Source organism: Trichophyton benhamiae (genome assembly GCF_000151125.1).
Source record: "Trichophyton benhamiae CBS 112371 chromosome Unknown Abenha-G-c-322p01.r1, whole genome shotgun sequence".
NCBI lineage: Eukaryota > Fungi > Ascomycota > Eurotiomycetes > Onygenales > Arthrodermataceae > Trichophyton > Trichophyton benhamiae.
This window is the reverse complement of record NW_003315110.1, coordinates 737,423-756,179: the sequence shown is the minus strand read 5'-3', so window position 1 is coordinate 756,179 and position 18,757 is coordinate 737,423. Positions and strand designations below refer to the sequence as shown.

Genomic DNA, 18,757 nt, shown 5'->3' with positions numbered 1-18,757 from the left:
CCTGGCCGGAAACGATATACTGACTTGCATTCATACATACTGCGGACCCAACTGAGGAACCAACTGGAGTAGAGAGCGACAGAGTACCCTCTGGCTTGCTCTCCATGATATTCATGATCAGGACGGCGGATGTCTCTCCCGACCTCCTCCAGTGGAGTAGCTACCAGGGTACACTCCCGAGCAGGACGAACCATTGCAAGGAAGATAAGAGAGTGAAGACTGAAGATAGGGAAATGGGCAAGGAAGATGGGGAAAGGGTGACAGTAAAAAGGGGGGAAAGAGAGCATGGATGGTCTTCCCAACCGCTGCATCCCGAGTGATATCTACCTGCTCCGTGGTTATATCAAATGCAAACAGAAGCTTCTCTCACATGGCAGCCCATGGTATACAGGCACGCACACGCACACCCTCTGGCAGAGAAAAGTATGCACATCGTGATGGCTAGCGAGCCCATCCATGGCCTATATCTGGGATTCGTTAACTCAGTCAACACTAACAAGAGAGGGTTGCATTTATGACTGATGTCTTTTTTTTTTTTCCCCTCTGGCTACCACGGCTATCTCGTCTCGTATTCATCTGCTTGACTCCCAAGTTAGAAGGTTACTGCTGAGCCGGTTCGGCTGGCGTGATGCACATCATCTTCATGGTCGATCAGCCGCTACTAACTGGTGACCCGAAGGACTATCCTCAGGCTTGTCTGTCTCTGTCTGTCTGTCTATATGTATGAATATATGGACTTGCCCTTTTTATATACCAAAGCTGACCTTAAGATAGTGATAAACGGCGAACTTAAAGGGCCGTTGACTAGCTAGTTACTATTTAACTATACGGGTGTTCTCCGCATCGTCGACTTTTATGCTCTCTAACCTTCAGCCCTTACTTAGTTACTTACACCACCGTGGGAGGAAATTTGATATCTCCATCCCTGCCACGCTCCGTCCGGCCTCCAAGGTCGAGGCTATCTCCGGCCATGCTCGCAGTCCGTCTACCTCATCCAGTGGACCTCCCAAGACGCCATTCGATCATGTCACAGTCCGAGCAGCTAGCTGCTGTGCGGCCACTGACATATGTGTGATGCGAGCTGGCTTCTGGAAAGGCGCTGGAATGACGGCCTGCAACAACAGCCAGGCCACGGCGAGCCAGGCCCCTCCTTGCAGCCGGCTAGAGCAGGTCACTTTTTTCTTTACGGTGTTCCTAACCTGCATGTCAAGCATCTTCTCGGCGTCTTCTGCTTCATGGCCCTCTGACAGGCAAGATGTAACCAGCAACGCTCTAACCCCCCTCCGGATCTCTGATATCTGATCGACCTGGCTGAGGTAGGGCTGGAGATCATCTGCGCGGACTTGTCGACCTTTTTCTCCTGTCATCGTCCTCGCCGTCTTCGCCGTCCCATGGTTCGGCTGTCTTGTCCTGCGATGCTGTACTCCGTCCTCGTACTCTGCCGTAGCTGTGTCTGTGCAACTCTTCCCCTGTCTCTGGCTCTGCCTTTTTCCACACTGCCCAGTACTTAACTCGTCCTGCCGTCTTCTCCTCTCCTCGGCTTAATTACTGTGCTGTCTCCTGTCCGTCTATCAAGTTATCTACAACTCCATCCAATGTCGCGGCCTTTCCCCCTAGGTCGTTTCAGTAGTCGTATCGTATGGTAACCGCACCTCCCTCCGCGCGGGGCCCAGCTGTCACTTCTGCGGCGTAACTCTCGTAATTACAATACACCACCCTCTGTCCGACCGTTTGCCGCATTTTCTAGTCGTTTTTTTTTCCTCCTCACGAATTTTTTTTCTCTTTCTCTCTCCCTTTTCTCTCTCTTCCTGCTTCATCCTCGACCTTCTCTTGCCTCAGCGTCTCTTCAGCGTCGTCTTCGTCTCTGCCGTCTCTGCGCCCCCCCAGAAAGCCCCTCCTCGCTGCGTCTCGCTCGTCCGTCTCCGTCCTCGTCTGCCTCCTTGCGTCCCCCTCGCTTCCCGTTCGCTCCGTCGAAGAGCAGACCAAAAAAAAAAAAGGGACTCCTTCGCCGCAGTTCTCCCAGCCGGATCCCCCATGGGCTTGCGAGGCCCCAGGTAGCCCAGGTACCCTTTCTTTCCTTTTTGTTTGTAAGACGGGGTCGTCGTCGTCGGGTGAGTGACTTGCTGGCCGTCTTCTTCTACAATTGATTCTCCTGCTTCAACTCTTCTTCGTCTTCACTGGACGTCGCCCTCAGCTGCGGCAGTGGAAGCTTAAAGCTGCGCTGGAACCTTGGTTACAGAACCGCTGTCCCTGGTCGAGAGAGCAAACGTCCCCTGAATCCCGAGTGCTCCCCTTCTAACTAACGGCGTCTCTTGCTGCAGTTTTCTTCTTTTTTTTTATTATTATTATTTCTTCCCTCCTGCGTCGTTTCGTCGGTCGTCCTTTTTTTCTTTTCTCCCTGCGGATTCCGGAAATTTATAAGCAAGAAAAAAAGTTGCGCTGGAACAAACTCGATTTTCTCCCCTCGCGGCACCACCAAGTCAAGAAGACACTCGCATAAAGACCACAACCACCTACGTTGACGCTGATCATGGCATACTACGAACCCCAGGGATGGCAGGCTCCCATGCGCCAGGCCTCGTGGGAAGCGTCGGCGCCCCCTTCACGCTCAGGTATAGACAGCCACCTCTTTCTACCACAACAGCAACTCTGAAGACAACTTGCAACGGGCTGAGGCTGATTCAATTGGTGGTGGGGGAAATACAGGCACTAGCTCGACCGTCCAGAGAGAACCCGAGTCCAACGCCTTTGCCTCTCAATTCGATGGTATGGATAGATAATATATATATATATGTTGATCTCGGCCAAAAAAGGGCTGATGATAGAACGACGATGCTAACTGTGACGGGTTGAACCATGAAGAGGTGGAGCGAGCCATCGATAACCTGTCCAAAAGCGGGAAGACCTTTGGAGGTCTGCCTCGTCGGGACTCGATGCCGATGATGATGGGTCGACCTTATGATTTCACCGGTATGTCTGTGCCTGAGGTCGGATCGAGGATGGCTGGCAGTTGGTTGTGTTGGTTGCTAATGATGAATCTGCGTTGGCTGTCTAGATCCCCGTGCTATGGGCCCAATGGCAGCGTCCCGTCACCATTCAATTGGCGACTACGATGCCATGCGTCCGCACTCGGCCTCGAACCTGCAGGGCTTCTACGCCGCTCAACGCTTCCAGGGCCGTCCGAACGAGACCGAACAGATGATCCAGGCAAAGCGTCGACTGGCTGCCCAGCGCGAGAGAGAGCTACGCAACTACCACCAAGAACAGCAATACAATCGAAGTACGTGATACTGTTATCATACCTTCATTCCCACACGGCTGCGAAGCTATCCAACCAACCCTTACATCTCGGACCTACTTCTTCTTCTTCTTCTTCTTCACTTTATTTTATTCCCTTTTTTTTGTATATTGCTTTTATATGGATTTGTACTTATCTTTGTTTTCCTTGGCTTTGTTTTCGACGGGAAAAAAGGCCTTCTCGCCGACATCTCAGGGGACAAATCCGACCGATCCATGAGCCCAGCGGCCATGACCGAAGAGAGCCGCCGTGACTTGATTGCCCGCCAGCACCGTGCTCTGTACGGCAACGACTCCGCCCTCCAGACCCCCAGTGCCGGTCCGGGCGACGACTCCCACTCGCAGGCCGCCGGCACCCCGACGACAGGCCTCCCCAGCGGCGGCCGCGGAGCCTCACCCCGAGGCGTCGACCCCTTTCTCGGCGGCCAGCCCCATGCCGACAGCCAGACCCAGCAAGCCACATCGGGAGCCAACGTGCCGTGCTCGGTAGCTCCTCGCACGCGCTCGCCTCCCTCAACGGCCTCTCCGCCCTCCAACACCAACCCGGGCTCGGCGGCGACGACGACGACGTACGGTGGTGTCTTTGAACCTAGCCAGCCACCCACCTCTTCCCCCACTGGCAAGGGAACGACTGACTCCTCCCCATCCCGCGTAGGTCCCATTGGCTCTCGTCCTGCCCAACCGCAGCAGCAGCAGCAGCAGCAGCAGCAGTCTCAGCAGCAGCATCAACCTCAGCAGCAACAACAACAGCAGCAACCACCAACTAACCAGAGCCCCAACCCATCTCTCAGCTTGCGTTCCACCACTCCTCTCCCTTCGCCGCTTAGCTACGGCTTCTCGCCCAACGAAGACGGCGGAATCGGCAGTAGCACCACTGCCGCCGCCGCCACCAGTGCTACCGGCGGCGCCAACAACGGCAGCAACGGCAACAACGGCAGCGGGAACGGCACCGGCACGGACGCGGGAGCCGGCAGTGCAACCCAATCGAGCTCCGCGGCAGCAACCAGCAGATCTGCATCGGGGAACAACAGCACCAGCCAGTCGATGAAGGAGTCCTCCCCCACCGTCGGACTGGGCTGGGGATGGCGAGGCAAGAACCAGCTCGGCGTCCAGGCTTCTGTCTGGGGATGATCTACTGCACACACCATTTTTACGTCCTGTCGTCATTCATTCATTTTTCCTCTACTGCTTATACTGCCTGATTCCCAAGGCAGCGGTTTGGTTGTTGGTTGTTGGTCGGTAGTTGGTCGTCGGTTGCTTGTTACTCGCTGGTTTTCAACTAATAGGTTGCTTTTTTTTTGCTGTCGCTTCTTTCGGTTCATTTCTGGTCCGTCTATCTATCCCCCCATTCGCCCATTCCCCCATTCCCCTTCTTCTTGGTTACTATCTCGTCTCGTTCAACTTCAAGGGGATGCAAAGGAGTCCACTCAACGCTTTAATCCGCCATTTACCGTTCTTGGTTGCTTCATCTGTCTGTCTGTCTGTCTGTCTGTCTGTTGGGGTTTATATACTGTCATCGGAAAGGAGGGTTGAAGGGATCGGCCTGGAATGTTTCTCTTGTTTCTCTCTTGCTGCTTGTCTGTCTTTTTGATTTTTTGTCTATCTTTCTGGTGTTGATTGTGTGTGTTCTTGCCTGGGTGCGGTTGAGGATGCGGATGCTGGTGGTGAGGGCCATAGATAAAAGACAGGCGCAACTTCGACTTGTCTACGCTGGCTGGCTGGAAAGCCTGGGAATTGGACTGCTTTTTCTTCTTTCTCGTTCTTCTCTTCTTATCATTCCGGAGTTTTTTTCCTTTTCGTTCTTCTGTTTACTCTTTAATGCATTTCACTTCATCTGACTCGTGTGCAGTGTGCTAAGTTGTAATAAATACCCGATGGCTTCTCCTTTCTTTTTATTCTTTTGGCTAGCTAACGGACGGGACGGGACGGGAGGTTCAATTTGTTACTTGCAAGCGAGTCTGCTGTCTTGCTTCTTCTCGGTTACAGGTCTGCCCTGTCAGCCTTGCGGTTGGAGGGAAATGACTGAACGAATGAACGAAATGACTTTTTTTGTATTAGCTATGTAGTAAGTATCCAAACTCATGACAGTCATGATATATATGATGGTGAAGATGGTGAAGATATACTCCGTATACTCCGTATATGTACCGAGATGTATGTATGTATGGATCATTAGACATTAGAGTCAGCGCTGGCAGCAGTAGCATCATTGGTGCCATGATCTCTCCTCCTCCTCCTGGCAGTGCCTATGCCGATGACACCTTGCTCCTGGTTCTCGCCCAGCCAGGGCTTCATGGCCTCGCCGAGCACCTGTCTGCCGAGATAGTAGACAAACTGGCCGATGATGATGAGCACAAAGGCGATGGGGTAGAGGAAGTGGATGCGCAGGCCAAAGACCTTGACCCCGATCACGACGCCCCAGAAGTTGCTGGTGAGCAGGGAGATGTTGAAAAACGCCGCGCTGGCCAGGCGGAAGAGCAACGGCGCCAGGCTGTAGAACAGGAAGAGACACAGCGTATACCCGACCAGGTATCCCGCCACCGCGCCGTTCCAGACCGCCTGCTGGAACGAGGCCCGGTCGAAGATGGCCGCCTGCACGCCCATGATGACGGTGGCGTACATGCCCAGCTGGCCGAGCACCTCGTACATCGGCCGCTTGCTAACCAGGTACTCCTCTGCGACATTTGTGAGGCCGTAAAAGGTAGCTCCAAGCAGGGCAAACAGGTCTCCCTTGATCAGGTCGCCGCGAGACTTGTCTGGCCCGCCGCTGTTGGCGCCCGTGATATGGTCTGAGCCGAAGAGCACGCCCATGCCGCCGATGCAGACGAGGATGCCCGCGTACTGGGCCCAGTGATAGCGGACGCGCAGCAGGGTGAAGGAGATGAGGACGACCATGACGATGGCCCAGAAGTTGATGAGCTGGGCGCTGAGGATGGTGGTGTAGCGGTATGCGAGCACGATGAAGTAGTTCCCCTGGACGTCGCAGAAGGCGAAGATGAGGTACTTCCACCAGTCGCGCAGGACGAGCTGCGACCACCACTTGCGGGCGCCGTAGCGGTAGAGCGTGAAGGAGGTGTAGACGAGGGTGAGCAGGACGTAGTTGAAGAGCGTCTGGAAGGCCGGGATGGAGGTTCCTGCGGACGAGAGCAGGCCCGAGAAGGTGTTGGTCGCCGTGATGCAGAGCGCGAGAATTTGGCTATCTTGTCAGTCTTTCTCTCTTTTTTTTTTTTTTTTTTTTTTTTTTTTCTGGATATATAGATATATAGATATAGTCATACCCCAGGAGCAGGACGATGTAGAACTGGCGAGTGCGAAAGTAGGCAAAGTAGCTCTTCTTCTCGCTGTCGCTGTCGGTCTCTGCATCAGCGGCCACTGGCTGGACAGAGGCATCGGCGCTCTTCATCAGCGGCCGGGTAGTCGACGCTCCCTCTGACGGCGTCGACCGCGCAGACTCAATCGTGTCTTCAGCCATATTGACTATTATATATTAATATATAGTGATATAGTAGTGATATACAGTGATATATCGAGGGTGTAGATGTTGGTGGTGGTGGTGGTGGCGGCGGGCGAGGGAGCTTTATAGGCAGAAGCAGACGCAAAACTCCCAGAAGTCGTCTGCTCGAGGCTGGCTAGCGAGTCAAGGCTGTCGCTGAAGAGGCCGCAGAGAGGGATACGAGGTCTCTCTTCGTCTTCGTCTTCGTCTTCGTCTTCGTCTGCGTCTGCGTCTTGGTCTGTCTGTCTGTCTGTTTGATATCTTGAAGTCCGAGAGTCCAGCGCCTGCGAGTGATAGAAAAATCGACGGCGAAAAAAAGAAAAAAAGCCAGAAAAAAAGTAAAAAAAGGTAAAAAAGAAGAAAAAGTAAAGTTGAAGAAGAAGAAAAGGAAGAAGAGAAGAAGAAGAGAAGATGAAGCTGAGGGAGAGAGGAAGAGAGAGCAGTCGATGGCAGGCAGAAGAAGAGCAGTAGGTGGAAGAGTCAGTGGGAGGAGAAGAAGAGAAGAAACCAGCAGTGAAGACGAAGAGAAGAAGAAGAGACTCGAGAGACTGAAGACTCCAGCAAGAGCTTCTCTTCTCTTCTTCTTCTTTTTCTTCTTCTTCTCTTCTCTCTTAATAGTAGAATAGTCGTAGAATAGTCGTAGAGTCCTAGTCCTCGTCCTCGTCCTGCTAGCGACTCCGCCAGCGTCACCAAAAGCGCCATCTCGACGTCTCGACCTTCGTCTTCACCATCTTCTGTCTTCTTCTTCTTCTTCTTCTTCTTCTCTTCTTCTTCTCTGCCTGCATCTTCCCTGACTAGCCCTGCAGCTCGCCGTCGCGTGGCCGTCCCTTGCTGGCTGGCCTCGTCTTCGTCTTCCTCCCTTGGCTTCTTCTTCTTCTCTTCTTCGTCATCTTCAACTTGCACCACTTGAACTTCTCACCAGCAGCATCTCGACCCTCGACCCTCCACTCCCGCCGCCGTCACCGCGACATCCTCCGTCATAAAACGCACCCTGGAGGCCGTCGACTGCTTCCTCGCCTGCGTCTCCTTTCTTCTTCTCCCTGCTTAGACGCCCTTCCCGCCGCACCGCGCTTGCGCCAGCCGAGGCAGAGTTTTGCGCGTCGCCCAACGCCCACCGCACTCAACTCACCCTGCAGCATCGCTGGCTGGCATCACCGCAAGAGACACCCACAGGAAACAGACAGAACAGACAGACAGGCAGACGCGAGAGACTCACGGAGGGCAGCGCTCCTCCTGCAGCGGCCATGGCCATGTCGTTCCCGGTGCCGCCGCTGAACGACCGCAAGAGAGTCAAGGTCTACGAGCTGCGGAACAACGACTGGTTCGACCGGGGGACGGGCTTCTGCACCGGCCAGATCACAGACGTGTGTACCTCTTTTGCCCTTACAGATAACGAACAAGAGACAGGGAAAGCGATGCTGACGTGCACAGGATGAGCCGAAGATACTGGTGCAGTCGGAGGACCAGCCGGATCGCATGCTGCTGGAGACTCGCATCTCGCGCGAGGACGGATACCAGAAGCAGCAGGGTAGGCCTTTTACTCCTGTTGCTACGATAGACCCTGGACTGACTGCTGTAGAAACACTGATAGTATGGACCGAGCAGAACGGGACAGACATGGCGCTGAGCTTCCAGGAGGCAGAGGGCTGCGGAGTGATATGGTGCGGACTTTGACTCCTTCGTTCTCGCTATCAGGCAGACACCAGACATACATATATCCAAAGGACACGCGACAGCTGACGCTCTAGAGTAGGGATTTCGTGCGCCATGTTCAGCAGAATCTCGCTCCCCTCGGGGCTGGTACGTTTGCTCTTTACCCTCCCTGTGTGTATGGACTTATACTGAACTGTGGAAGACGACTCGCTGTCCGAAGACGCCATGGACGGCCTCCCCAGCGCCATCATGCTCCCGCCGCCAGACCTCACAAACCTCGCAGAGATCGAACACCTCATCGTAGGCGCCAGTGCTACCCAGCCAGGTAGAGACGCCATCGCCCGCTTCGTCATCCAGGAGCAGTACATCCTCAAGCTGCTTCCCCTGGTCGCCGTCGCCGAAGACCTCGAGGGGCTCGCAGACCTCCACCGCCTCTGCAACATCATGAAGGCCCTCATCCTGCTCAACGACAACACCATCATCGAACAGGTCGTCTCCGATCCCGTCATCTCCGCCGTCGTCGGCGCCCTCGAGTACGACCCGGACTTCCCCACCCACAAGGCAAACCACCGCCAGTACCTCAACGACCGCTCCCGCTACAAGGAAGTAGTCCCCATCAAAGATCCCATCATCCTGCGCAAGATACGCCACACCTGGCGCCTGCAGTACCTCAAAGACGTAGTCCTCGCCCGCATCCTCGACGACCCTACTTTCTCCGTCCTCAACTCCCTCATCTTCTTCAACCAGGTCGACATCGTCCAGCACCTGCAGACCAACACCGCCTTCCTCTGCGAACTCTTCTCCCTCTTCGCTCCCGAGTCCCCGCCCGCCGAAGCTCGCAAACGTGAAGACGCCGTCCAGTTCCTCCACCAGTGCATGAGCATTGCAAAGAACCTCCAGGCCCAGTCTCGCGGGAACCTGTTTGCAAACCTCATCAACCATGGCCTGTTTTCAGTCATTGCATTCGCCGTCAAACATCCTACTCCCGCCCTCAGAACTACCGGCATCGATATCCTAGTCGTCCTGCTCGATCATGACCCCATCACCATGCGCGGATACATGCTCAAGGCCTTTACCGACAAAAAGGTCTCGTTGACCGACACCCTCATCGACCTGCTGCATTCCGAGGCAGACCTGGGCGTCAAGAACCAGCTGGCCGACGCCCTCAAGGTCTTGCTTGATCCACAACCGCAGATGCAAGAGTTGCGCTCTGGAGAGGTAGTAAAGATGCGTCAGGGCCAGCAGGGCGGCCAGGGCCAGGCTCAGATACAACCACACCCCGTTGCTGACGCTTTTATGCAGAACCACTTTGACAGCTCGGCCAAGAGGCTCTTTGCTCCCCTAACTCACCTCGCCGAACAAGAAGACCGTACGATCCCTGCACATACATATATATCTATAGATATACTGACTGTGATTATAGTCTCCGGATTGTCGTTCCAGCAGGTGTCGTTATTCGCTCACCTAGTCGAGATTCTTACCTTCTTCGTCCGCCAGCATCCCATCCGCAGCCGCTCCTTCATCCGCGAAGAATCCCTTATCCCGCGAGTCGCCCAGCTCTTCACCGTCACCCAGAAACACCTCAAACTAAGTACGCCAGCCTGAATTCCAATCTAATATGGTCCACACTAACCGCTGCAGTGGCATTGAAATTCTTCCGCACCCTCGTCAGCCTCCACGACACCTTCTACCACGCCCAACTCACCCACAACAACACCTTCGACCTCATCCTCAACATCGTCTACGAAACCATGCCCCGCGACAACCTCCTCAACTCCGCCTGCCTCGACCTCTTCGAATTCATCAAACGCGAAAACATCAAGCCCATCATCGGCCATGTCGTCGAACGTTACCGCGAAAAGATCCAGAACATCACCTACGTAGATACCTTCCAGAACCTGATCCTGCGTTACGACCAGATGCAAGGGTACGGAACCAACGCAGCCACCGGTGCCGAAAGCAGCGATGCAGCAAGCACCGTGTTCAGCCAGGACGAAGCCTCGTCAACGCCCACACGCATGATTATCAGCGGCGGCGCCCAACGCTGGGGTGCAATGGGTGTCCGTGACTTGACCGCCGCGGAGGAGGAGTACTTTGAGACCTCAGACGATGAGGAAGACGAGGTAGGATTCTTCTCTTGGGAGGGCGAAGTAGCTGCTGCGGCTGCGGCTGCGGCTGCGGCTGCTACTTCTTGTGGCAGAGGCTCCGGACACAGAACTGTGCAGCTCATGCCCAAACTTTCATCACAGGTTAAGCCCGAAAATACAAACTCCGGCGCCCTCAATGGCACCCCCAGCAAGCCGCTTGTCGATTACCCCGACGACGACGATGATGACGACGACGCCATGGACGAGCAGGAAGCGAGTGCGCAAACACCGCAGCTACAGGAGCAAGAGCAAGGTCAAGAGCAGCAGCAACAGCAGCAGAAAATTGAGCGCTTCTCATTTTCTGAAAAGCGTCGTCGAGAAGAGGATGATGACGACGATGAACTTATTAAGCTCTCCTCGGGCTCTAAGCGACGCAACTCGGTCAACCCATCCAACTCCGTCTCCCCACTATTCCAGCGTGGTAATGGGAATGGAAACGGCAGTTTACGAACAAAAAAGGGCCAGGGACGGAGTCCAAGTGCGAGCCCGAGTCCCAACCCGAGCTCGAAAGGCAAAGGAGCTGAGAAAGATGGTTCAAAGGAGCCACAGACAGCTGGGAAGAAGATTGCAATTACGCTGAATGTCTCGCCCTCTACAAGGATAGCGCTCAAGAGTCAGAATCAGAGTCAGGAGAACTCCACCGATTCCAATTCGGAGTCAAAGCCGGAGCCAGCCGGGGAGAAACATACCGACGGTGCAGGAATAGTTGACGGCACCCCAACATCAGCTACTGCAGCCATAAGTGATGGCAGTGACGCTGACACTGGCTCAGCCGATAGCGGAGGAGGTGATTCGCAAGATAGCACGGAGCATAATGAGCATCTTCCCGAGACTCCCAGTGCCAGTGCCACTCCAACAACTGCGACAACGCCAGTAGCAGCCACAGCTACAGCGAGTTAAGACGCGAATGCAAATAAAATTCAAACGAAGCAAAAAGAAGATGCTGAAAAGTTCTGAAAAAAAAAAGTTGATCTATAGAGTGATAAAAGGGGGTGTTTCTGCTGCGACTACCTGCATTACATACATACATACCCACGAATGGCCGACCGATCCCGAAACCGAGCTTTACGAACTTCTCATCCAAAACTCCAATATATTCCCCTCTCCACTGCGGTTTCGGTTTCGGTTTCGATCCATATAATATCCTTTACTCCCTACCCCTTTATTCTCTACGCAGCATCTTTCCTACCTGTCAACTGACCCACGGGGCCAGCTTCATTCAGCTTCCCATAATTCACTCACTCACCCATCCATTCTGTACGGTAAATAAGAGAGAGAAGAAGAAGAAACCCCCCACTCGGGCCCTCCTTTCCGGCCCTGGAGTTCAGTTCAGTTCGTTTGCCTGTCCATTTAGCTAGCTTGTCTGCTTGCGTGCATTTTCCTTTCTTGCTTGTTTTGTTATCCGATCGATTGAGTGTTGTAATTTGTTCTTCAGATCGTTTGGGAACGGGGATGGGAATGGGCTGGGATGGTGTGATGGAGTATGTTTACCTGTCTATGGGACGGAACGGATGGGAATGGAACGGTATTTGATAGTTAGGCATGGGCTTTGAATTTGGTAGGCAGGCAGTTTCAATGGCGGAAGTCGCTTTGCTGTTTGTTATGCAGGATTTCGAACCCGGGCCGGCTTTGTTCAATTGGCTGCTGGGTAAAAAAAGGCAGATCAATTGTTATAATAGAGACCTTTATTGTGAATATCTTTCTTTCTTCGTGCAGTTGTAGAGTGGTGCTGGGTTGAGTTGAGGTTGAGGTTGAGGTTGAGTTTGGTGCGGCTCCACTGCCCGCCGGGTTTGCAACGTCCAGCATAGTTAAACGCCGCGGCTGGCTGCTCGACTGACGGGCCATGCATGGCTGACCGCATGAGAACCTTGGAATGAAAAGCATATTCCGCAGAACCCAGCTCTTCAAGCCACGCAGCATGTCTCCCGGCATCAGCATCAACCTCAACCCTCATATCACGCCCAATTCCTTCCTGTCACATGTCAGCCCCGGAAGCCAGGGCGGGGGAACCAGCTCCCTCTCCCCATCCACGACACTGATATATTTCATCTCAGGCAACCCAGGCTTAATAGCATACTACCATCTCTTCTTCTCTCTGCTCTCGTCGGAGTTATCCCAGGTCAATGCCACTTCCAATAGCAATGGCTCATATATCATCCGCGGAAGAAGCCTGGGAGGCTTCGAGGTTCCCGCTCAAGGAGAAGAGGGCAACTCAACCGCCACCACAGCTCTCTACAGCTTGAATGATCAAATATCCTTCATGGAGAGGGATTTAGAATCCTTCGTTCACGCATGGCAGGACGCCGCTATGCGAGAGCGCAAATTGGACGAACAGCCTCGAGCGAATGTTATTGTCATGGGCCATTCGGTGGGAGCATACATGGCTATGGAAATCATGCGGCGCAGAAGGGAGAAGGCCGGTCTCCAAAGGAAGATCCAGACCACCCGTGATGCCAATGGGAATGGAGATGCCAACGAACTTGGTCTCGACATCATTGGCGGTATCATGCTGTTTCCTACTGTGGTGGATATAGCGAAGTCTCCTAACGGGAGGATACTTACGGTATGTCTACCGGTCTACCTAGTCATCATGGCGATGCTAATTAATTGCAATTGGGATAGAAATTGCTGTATATTCCATGTCTGCCTCTTCTAGTGAGCTTGTTTGCACGGTTTCTTGTCCTGGTACTGCCTGAGATGCTACTCTACGCCGTCGTAAGCCGGTTCATGAGGAATCCTCGCAGGCAGGCAGTCGAGACGACCGTATCAATGTTGAGAAACGCTCATATGGTCAGACAGGCATTGTATGTTCCCGGTACTTATTTTTGATAATACCTAACTAATGGAAACCCACAGACATATGGCAGCGGATGAAATGAGGGAGATATCCACTGATAAGTGGAACGATGAGATATGGGGATTTAGCAGCCCTACACATGCCTCCGGAGACAGGCTTACGAAGATGATCTTCTACTTTGGTCGGAATGACCACTGGGTAGCGGAGGCGACTAGGGAAGACATCATTCGGTCCAAGACAAGAGATCAACAGGATGGCCCGGCTCCAACTCTGACGGTGTGTGAGGATGGGGTTGTTCATGGGTTCTGTATAGGTGAGTGGCAACAATGGGAAACCGAGTAGTGCTAGGAGCTAATAACTTCATCTAGGACATAATGAGATTATGGCGAAGAAGGTTGGTCGGTTTATTAGAGATATAGTTCAGGAGTCTGGAATAGACAAATAGTTAGACTGTGTGGTGGGAAAGAAAAATATATTCTATAGAGCTATGCCCCTAACACCTTTAATAATGCAAGAAGTAAAAAACCAAGAAGCAACAACCGGGTATCAAAGACGTGCTTTTCAAGGCTAACTGTTATTTCCTGTCTGGTAATTCATGCTGGCGCTGCGAAATAGTTCTCCCAACACATTATTCCCACCCGAAGGGAACGGCATTGTCTGGTTCCATCCTCCGTGTTGCTGGGGAAGTGGAGGCGCAGGCTGATGAGGAGGCAGAGGGAACGATGTGTGCTGCGGCCCTTCATTCTCGGCACCCGGACTGTGCACCTTGACACTCCACTCATCATCCTGCGCTCTCTGCTGCCCAAACAGCTCCTTGAGCGAAATCTGTCTACCCATGGGTATTCCGCCCTGTAACCCTTCCCCATCACCCGTATCACTAGGATAATAACTACCCTGCGCAGCAGCCTGCCTTCTTTCCGCAGCCAGTCGTTCCTCCGCAGCCTTCCTGCTCTCCCCCGCATATACCGCGCATTCCTTAATAACTTGTGCATTCAGCGCCCTCGCATCCGCAGTCGAGCTCGGAGGCGGTTCCGAAAATATCCAAATTCCATATATCATTGCCTTTATTCCAGGCGAAGTCATCACTGCGCCTTTCTCGGGTGTCTGGGGAGTGGTATTGTCTTCCTCGTCCACCTTCAAAATAACGTACTCCTCCGTGATCTCAATGTCGTCTCCGGTTGAAAGCTTGACGTCGAAGTTGTTCATTCCTCGCCGGTTTAGTAGGAACACGCTGTATCTGTCCTCGCCTAGTTCGCCTGGGGTAAGTTGGCAGACAAATAGTGTCCCCTCCACCCCGATCTTCTCCCATAGCTGTGTTCTTGCGTTGAAGTGGTAGATGACTGCGTATTGGGCGAGGGAGAGGATGGAGGATATGGATGGGTTGTGTCGTCGGAGAACTGAAAGGTTGATCTCTGCGTTTGTCCTTGTCGGTGCCGGTCCCGCTGCGGGTGCCGGAGCTGCCTCTACAGGCGTGGCTGTGTATTGTAGCATTTCTTGAGCTCTGGATTTGTGGTAATGGCTTTTTGAAGTGTTCAGCTTATCTCTTGGTTCTTCAGATAGCTGCGCAAGTCGTAGACGTACTGCTGGATAAATAGTGAGCTTGTAAGTATGGTCCTTGAGCTTGTATCAGCTGCGGCGTTCTTTGTGAGGATGTCAAAAGTTGCCGTTTCTGGCCATCGTCCCGCCAAGCCTCTGGATCGTACGTAAATAACGTTAACTTCTCCTCCTGCAGGCAACATCCCACCCTCATCCTCCACCTTCGATCTGCATACAACTGACGTCTCTCCAGCCATATACACAATATATACATCCACCAAGGAGGCTGATCCGCCCATGGTCTCGTAAAGAGCCTCAAGTTTGGTTACATTGCTGGATTCGCCGGTTCTCGTGGGCCTGGAGCTGTCTGCCCTGCTGCGCCTGGCTTCCCCGGTTACTCCACTGGTATCGGGCGCAGCTGACCAGTATCCGATCACAAGCCCTGTTCTGTTAACCGCCTTGGACAGGCACCGACATATATTTGCCTATATAAGAACATCTATCTCGCGGTGAGATGAGAGGAAACTGTTCTTCGCTTTCGTTTGCTACAGGTGCGCGGGGTCCAAGGAAAGAGCAAGATGGCGGTCCCCGGGGATGAGGCTCAGATTGTTTCCAACACTACATCTACTACGAATGCCGAGGGTTTGCCTGGCACATTCCCCGATCCGCAACTTGACGAGCCCGTTGTGGTATCGTTGAATGACTTGTCCTTGTCCGCTGGAGTTCGATCTAGGAAGTCCGAATATATTCGACAGAGAAAGCTCAGAATAAGGATCGGATCATGGAATGTTGCAGCTCTGTCTGGACCGGAACAGGACCTTAAGAGATGGCTAATTGCAGACCCGGTTGCCGGAGGGAAAGCCACTGAGAACGGGGATACTAGTGTCGGCGACAGAGAGGATGCCACAGACGATGAGGCGGCCCATTCAGTTTCGTTCAAGGCCTATGGGGAAGGACCAGATCTCTATATCCTAGGATTGCAGGAAATTGTGGATGTGGCCTCTGCTACGGAGGCTATCAAGACATATGTCGATCCTGGACCTTCTGCTAAATGGAACGCAGCACTCCAAGATGCGTTACCCTCAGGATATACTTGCATAGCTTCCCAGCAACTCGTGGGTATGCTTTTACTCGTTTATGCTGCCCCATCTTTGGAACCTCACATATCATCAGTAAGTTCCACCAGTGTTGGAACAGGGTTTCTAGGCTATACTGGCAATAAAGGGGCAGTTGCAACACGTATCGTCATTGGAGAAACAACACGGTTGGTGTTTGTGAATTCCCATCTTGCAGCTGGGGCAGAAAAGGCCAATCTTGAAAGAAGGAACTGGGATGCGGCTCAGATCATTTCTCGTTCAAATTTTGCCCCTATCGAAGAACAGGACCTCATCTCCGGGGAAATGAATCATCAATTTGGAGAAGAGGAGTTTAGCTTTTGGTTTGGAGACTTGAATTACCGTCTAGATGGTATCCCCGGGAACGATGTTCGTCGGCTTCTTCATTTACATGTTCAAGACGAATTCCGCCCAGCAAAACGGGACCCCCCTTTACAGAGTATCGGGAACAGTCAGCCTGAGGAATCTCGGAAATCGTTTGAAAGCGACATTACCTCTTTACCATCAGAGGAGGGTATACAAATGGATGATAATGACCTCAATCCAACAGAGGACCCAGCTTCCCTATTGAACACAATCTCGTCGCTCTTACCTCATGATCAACTCCAAACTCAGCAGAAGAGCGGAAAATCATTTCATCAGGGCTGGCGAGAGGGTCCAATAACATTCTTGCCTACTTATAAGTATGATGTTGGACAGATGGGGGTATTCGACTCCAGTGAAAAGCAACGCAGTCCAAGTTGGTGCGATCGAATCCTGTTTCGAACCAAGTCCGACCATATGAGGCATATAAAGAAAGTTAAGGAGGCAGAAGAAGCGAAGAAGAGAGACGAGGAAATAAAGTCTCTAGGCTTGGATAAGGCTGCGGAAGATGATAATGTCCTCTTCGATTATGATCCAGATCAGGATGCTGCAGACTACGACCCTGAACAGGATGATATAACAGAAGATGCAACGAATAATGATACCGCGGGTGAGAATATTATTTCTCTCCTGGAGTATACGTCCCATCAGCATATTGTTTCTTCTGACCACAAACCTATTCACGCTGATTTCGACATCACACTTGATGTGGTCATTCCATCGTTGAAAACGAAGATTCATCAGGAAGTTGCCCGAGAACTAGACAAGGCCGAGAACGAAGCCCGCCCTGATATAACTATCGTGGTGGATGAGCTGTCAGAAGCCCGCCGAAGTAGCTCTGGTGGTGTTGCTCTTCCCACTCAGCCAGATACCGTTCACTTTGGCAAGGTGAGATACCGTGATCCGACTTCACGGAGTCTGACCCTTGCAAATACAGGCGGTGTTCCGGCTACCTTTGCTTTCCATTATAATCCTTCTATTGATACGGCTGGCCCTTGTTCGTCTCCTCCCTGGTTAAATATCCGCGTCGATTGGCCCGCCAATAATCCTAACCAAGATGATAAATCGCCAAAGGAATACACTTTCCAACCTGGTGACTCCGCCAATGTTCGTTTAACATTATGTATCTCTGATATTGACTTTGTCCGAAAACTCAATGAGGGCAAGGCTAAAGTGGATGATATCCTTGTATTACGTGTGACTGGTGGACGGGATCATTTCTTATCTATACAGGGCCATTGGTTACCTACGTCCTTTGGTTTCTCGCTGGAAGAGCTTACTTGCATACCTGAAGATGGTGTACGTGCTATAAGTGTATTACCGGCTTCATCCAGAGCGGATAAAACTAACTCTCGATCCTCCGGCCCTCGTGAGTTATTCAAATTAACAGAGGCGATAGCTGAGCATACCGAACGATCCGTTGCTGAATGGGGCATGGTTTCCAATGATACAAACCCTGAAAGTAACGAGGCTCCATGGGAAGATGACAGGAAGCCTGGTTGGCCATTTGACTCACAGACCTGGTCATTGAACGATACCAAGGAAAGAGAGAAATTGCTTATCGATGTGAGAGAAGCAATTGATACAAATAGTCCCTTTTCTGAACACTTTCCTCCAAATTTCCCATGGAAATACCGCACGGAGCTGCTTGCTGAGACCTTGATTAATTTCCTTCGGTCTCTTCGAGATGGTATCATTACTGAACGCCTGTGGTGTGCTCTAGATGAGCAACTGAAGCTACTACGAGACAAATCAAGGCAACAGGAACCTCCATCCAGCGAACAGATGCAGTCATCAATACTTGAGACCCTCTCAGCATCACCTTCCCACAGTGTCTCCTTCACTTTTCTCACCTTCATGCTGAATCGTATCGCAAACGAAATAGCCCCGATTACACCGACACCTACACCTTCTGCTACGTCTCCTCTCGCAAAGTCACCATCAGCTCCCACTGCAACCAGCTCAGAACAGACATCAATACCCGCTCCCGCAGCCCAGTCTACCCTCCTGAGTAGGCAAGCGTCTCTTTCGTTCCCATTCCGGTTGCGAGGCCGAAACAGTACTCTACCTGGAAATAGCGACGCAGACCACTCTCTCTCAATACCGCGGAAAAACCAATCAGTTGCCAGAAGAGAAGCTCTTAACGATGCATATGCCTCTCTTTTTGCTTCTGTGATGTTTTCTTCTTCCATTCCGTTACCGGAAAAGGATAAAGACAGGAGATTGCTCGAAGAAAGAAAGAAAGGGGTTATAACTCCCTTTTTGTATAGTGATACCAGTTAAACCAGGGTATTTGGAGTTTACATATACATTGTGTATAAAGATTATGTTACCTTTTGCAGTTAATAGCAAACTT

The 18,757-nt window shown here is 52.3% G+C and overlaps 7 protein-coding genes across 7 annotated transcripts; 4 read left to right on the top strand and 3 right to left on the bottom strand.

Annotated features, from left to right (window-relative positions):
- Positions 1 to 2,553: 2,553 nt before the first annotated feature.
- On the top strand, positions 2,554 to 4,428 carry ARB_06089 (uncharacterized protein; the record flags this gene model as incomplete). Its single annotated transcript, XM_003015732.1, has 4 exons — positions 2,554 to 2,766; positions 2,826 to 2,970; positions 3,056 to 3,284; positions 3,327 to 4,428. 4 exons carry the CDS (start codon positions 2,554 to 2,556, stop codon positions 4,426 to 4,428), a joined length of 1,689 nt encoding a protein of 562 aa, XP_003015778.1.
- A 1,041-nt stretch (positions 4,429 to 5,469) lies between these two features.
- Positions 5,470 to 6,700, bottom strand: ARB_06088 (uncharacterized protein; the record flags this gene model as incomplete). The annotated part of the gene is made up of 2 exons (XM_003015731.1): positions 5,470 to 6,493; positions 6,576 to 6,700. 2 exons carry the CDS (start codon positions 6,698 to 6,700, stop codon positions 5,470 to 5,472), a joined length of 1,149 nt encoding a protein of 382 aa, XP_003015777.1.
- Positions 6,701 to 6,777: 77 nt separating this feature from the next.
- ARB_06087 (uncharacterized protein) lies at positions 6,778 to 7,942 on the bottom strand (the record flags this gene model as incomplete). Its single annotated transcript, XM_003015730.1, has 4 exons — positions 6,778 to 7,400; positions 7,519 to 7,695; positions 7,781 to 7,830; positions 7,920 to 7,942. The coding sequence occupies 4 exons, from the start codon at positions 7,940 to 7,942 to the stop codon at positions 6,778 to 6,780; spliced, it is 873 nt and encodes a 290-aa protein (XP_003015776.1).
- Positions 7,943 to 8,668: 726 nt separating this feature from the next.
- Positions 8,669 to 11,490, top strand: ARB_06086 (uncharacterized protein; the record flags this gene model as incomplete). The annotated part of the gene is made up of 2 exons (XM_003015729.1): positions 8,669 to 10,034; positions 10,085 to 11,490. The coding sequence occupies 2 exons, from the start codon at positions 8,669 to 8,671 to the stop codon at positions 11,488 to 11,490; spliced, it is 2,772 nt and encodes a 923-aa protein (XP_003015775.1).
- A 973-nt stretch (positions 11,491 to 12,463) lies between these two features.
- On the top strand, positions 12,464 to 13,729 carry ARB_06085 (uncharacterized protein; the record flags this gene model as incomplete). The annotated part of the gene is made up of 3 exons (XM_003015728.1): positions 12,464 to 13,153; positions 13,335 to 13,405; positions 13,447 to 13,729. The coding sequence occupies 3 exons, from the start codon at positions 12,464 to 12,466 to the stop codon at positions 13,727 to 13,729; spliced, it is 1,044 nt and encodes a 347-aa protein (XP_003015774.1).
- Positions 13,730 to 13,954: 225 nt separating this feature from the next.
- ARB_06084 (uncharacterized protein) lies at positions 13,955 to 15,222 on the bottom strand (the record flags this gene model as incomplete). The annotated part of the gene is made up of 2 exons (XM_003015727.1): positions 13,955 to 14,888; positions 14,969 to 15,222. 2 exons carry the CDS (start codon positions 15,220 to 15,222, stop codon positions 13,955 to 13,957), a joined length of 1,188 nt encoding a protein of 395 aa, XP_003015773.1.
- A 279-nt stretch (positions 15,223 to 15,501) lies between these two features.
- On the top strand, positions 15,502 to 18,684 carry ARB_06083 (phosphatase family protein; the record flags this gene model as incomplete). Its single annotated transcript, XM_003015726.1, has 1 exon — positions 15,502 to 18,684. One exon carries the CDS (start codon positions 15,502 to 15,504, stop codon positions 18,682 to 18,684), a length of 3,183 nt encoding a protein of 1,060 aa, XP_003015772.1.
- Between the last annotated feature and the right edge of the window lie 73 nt (positions 18,685 to 18,757).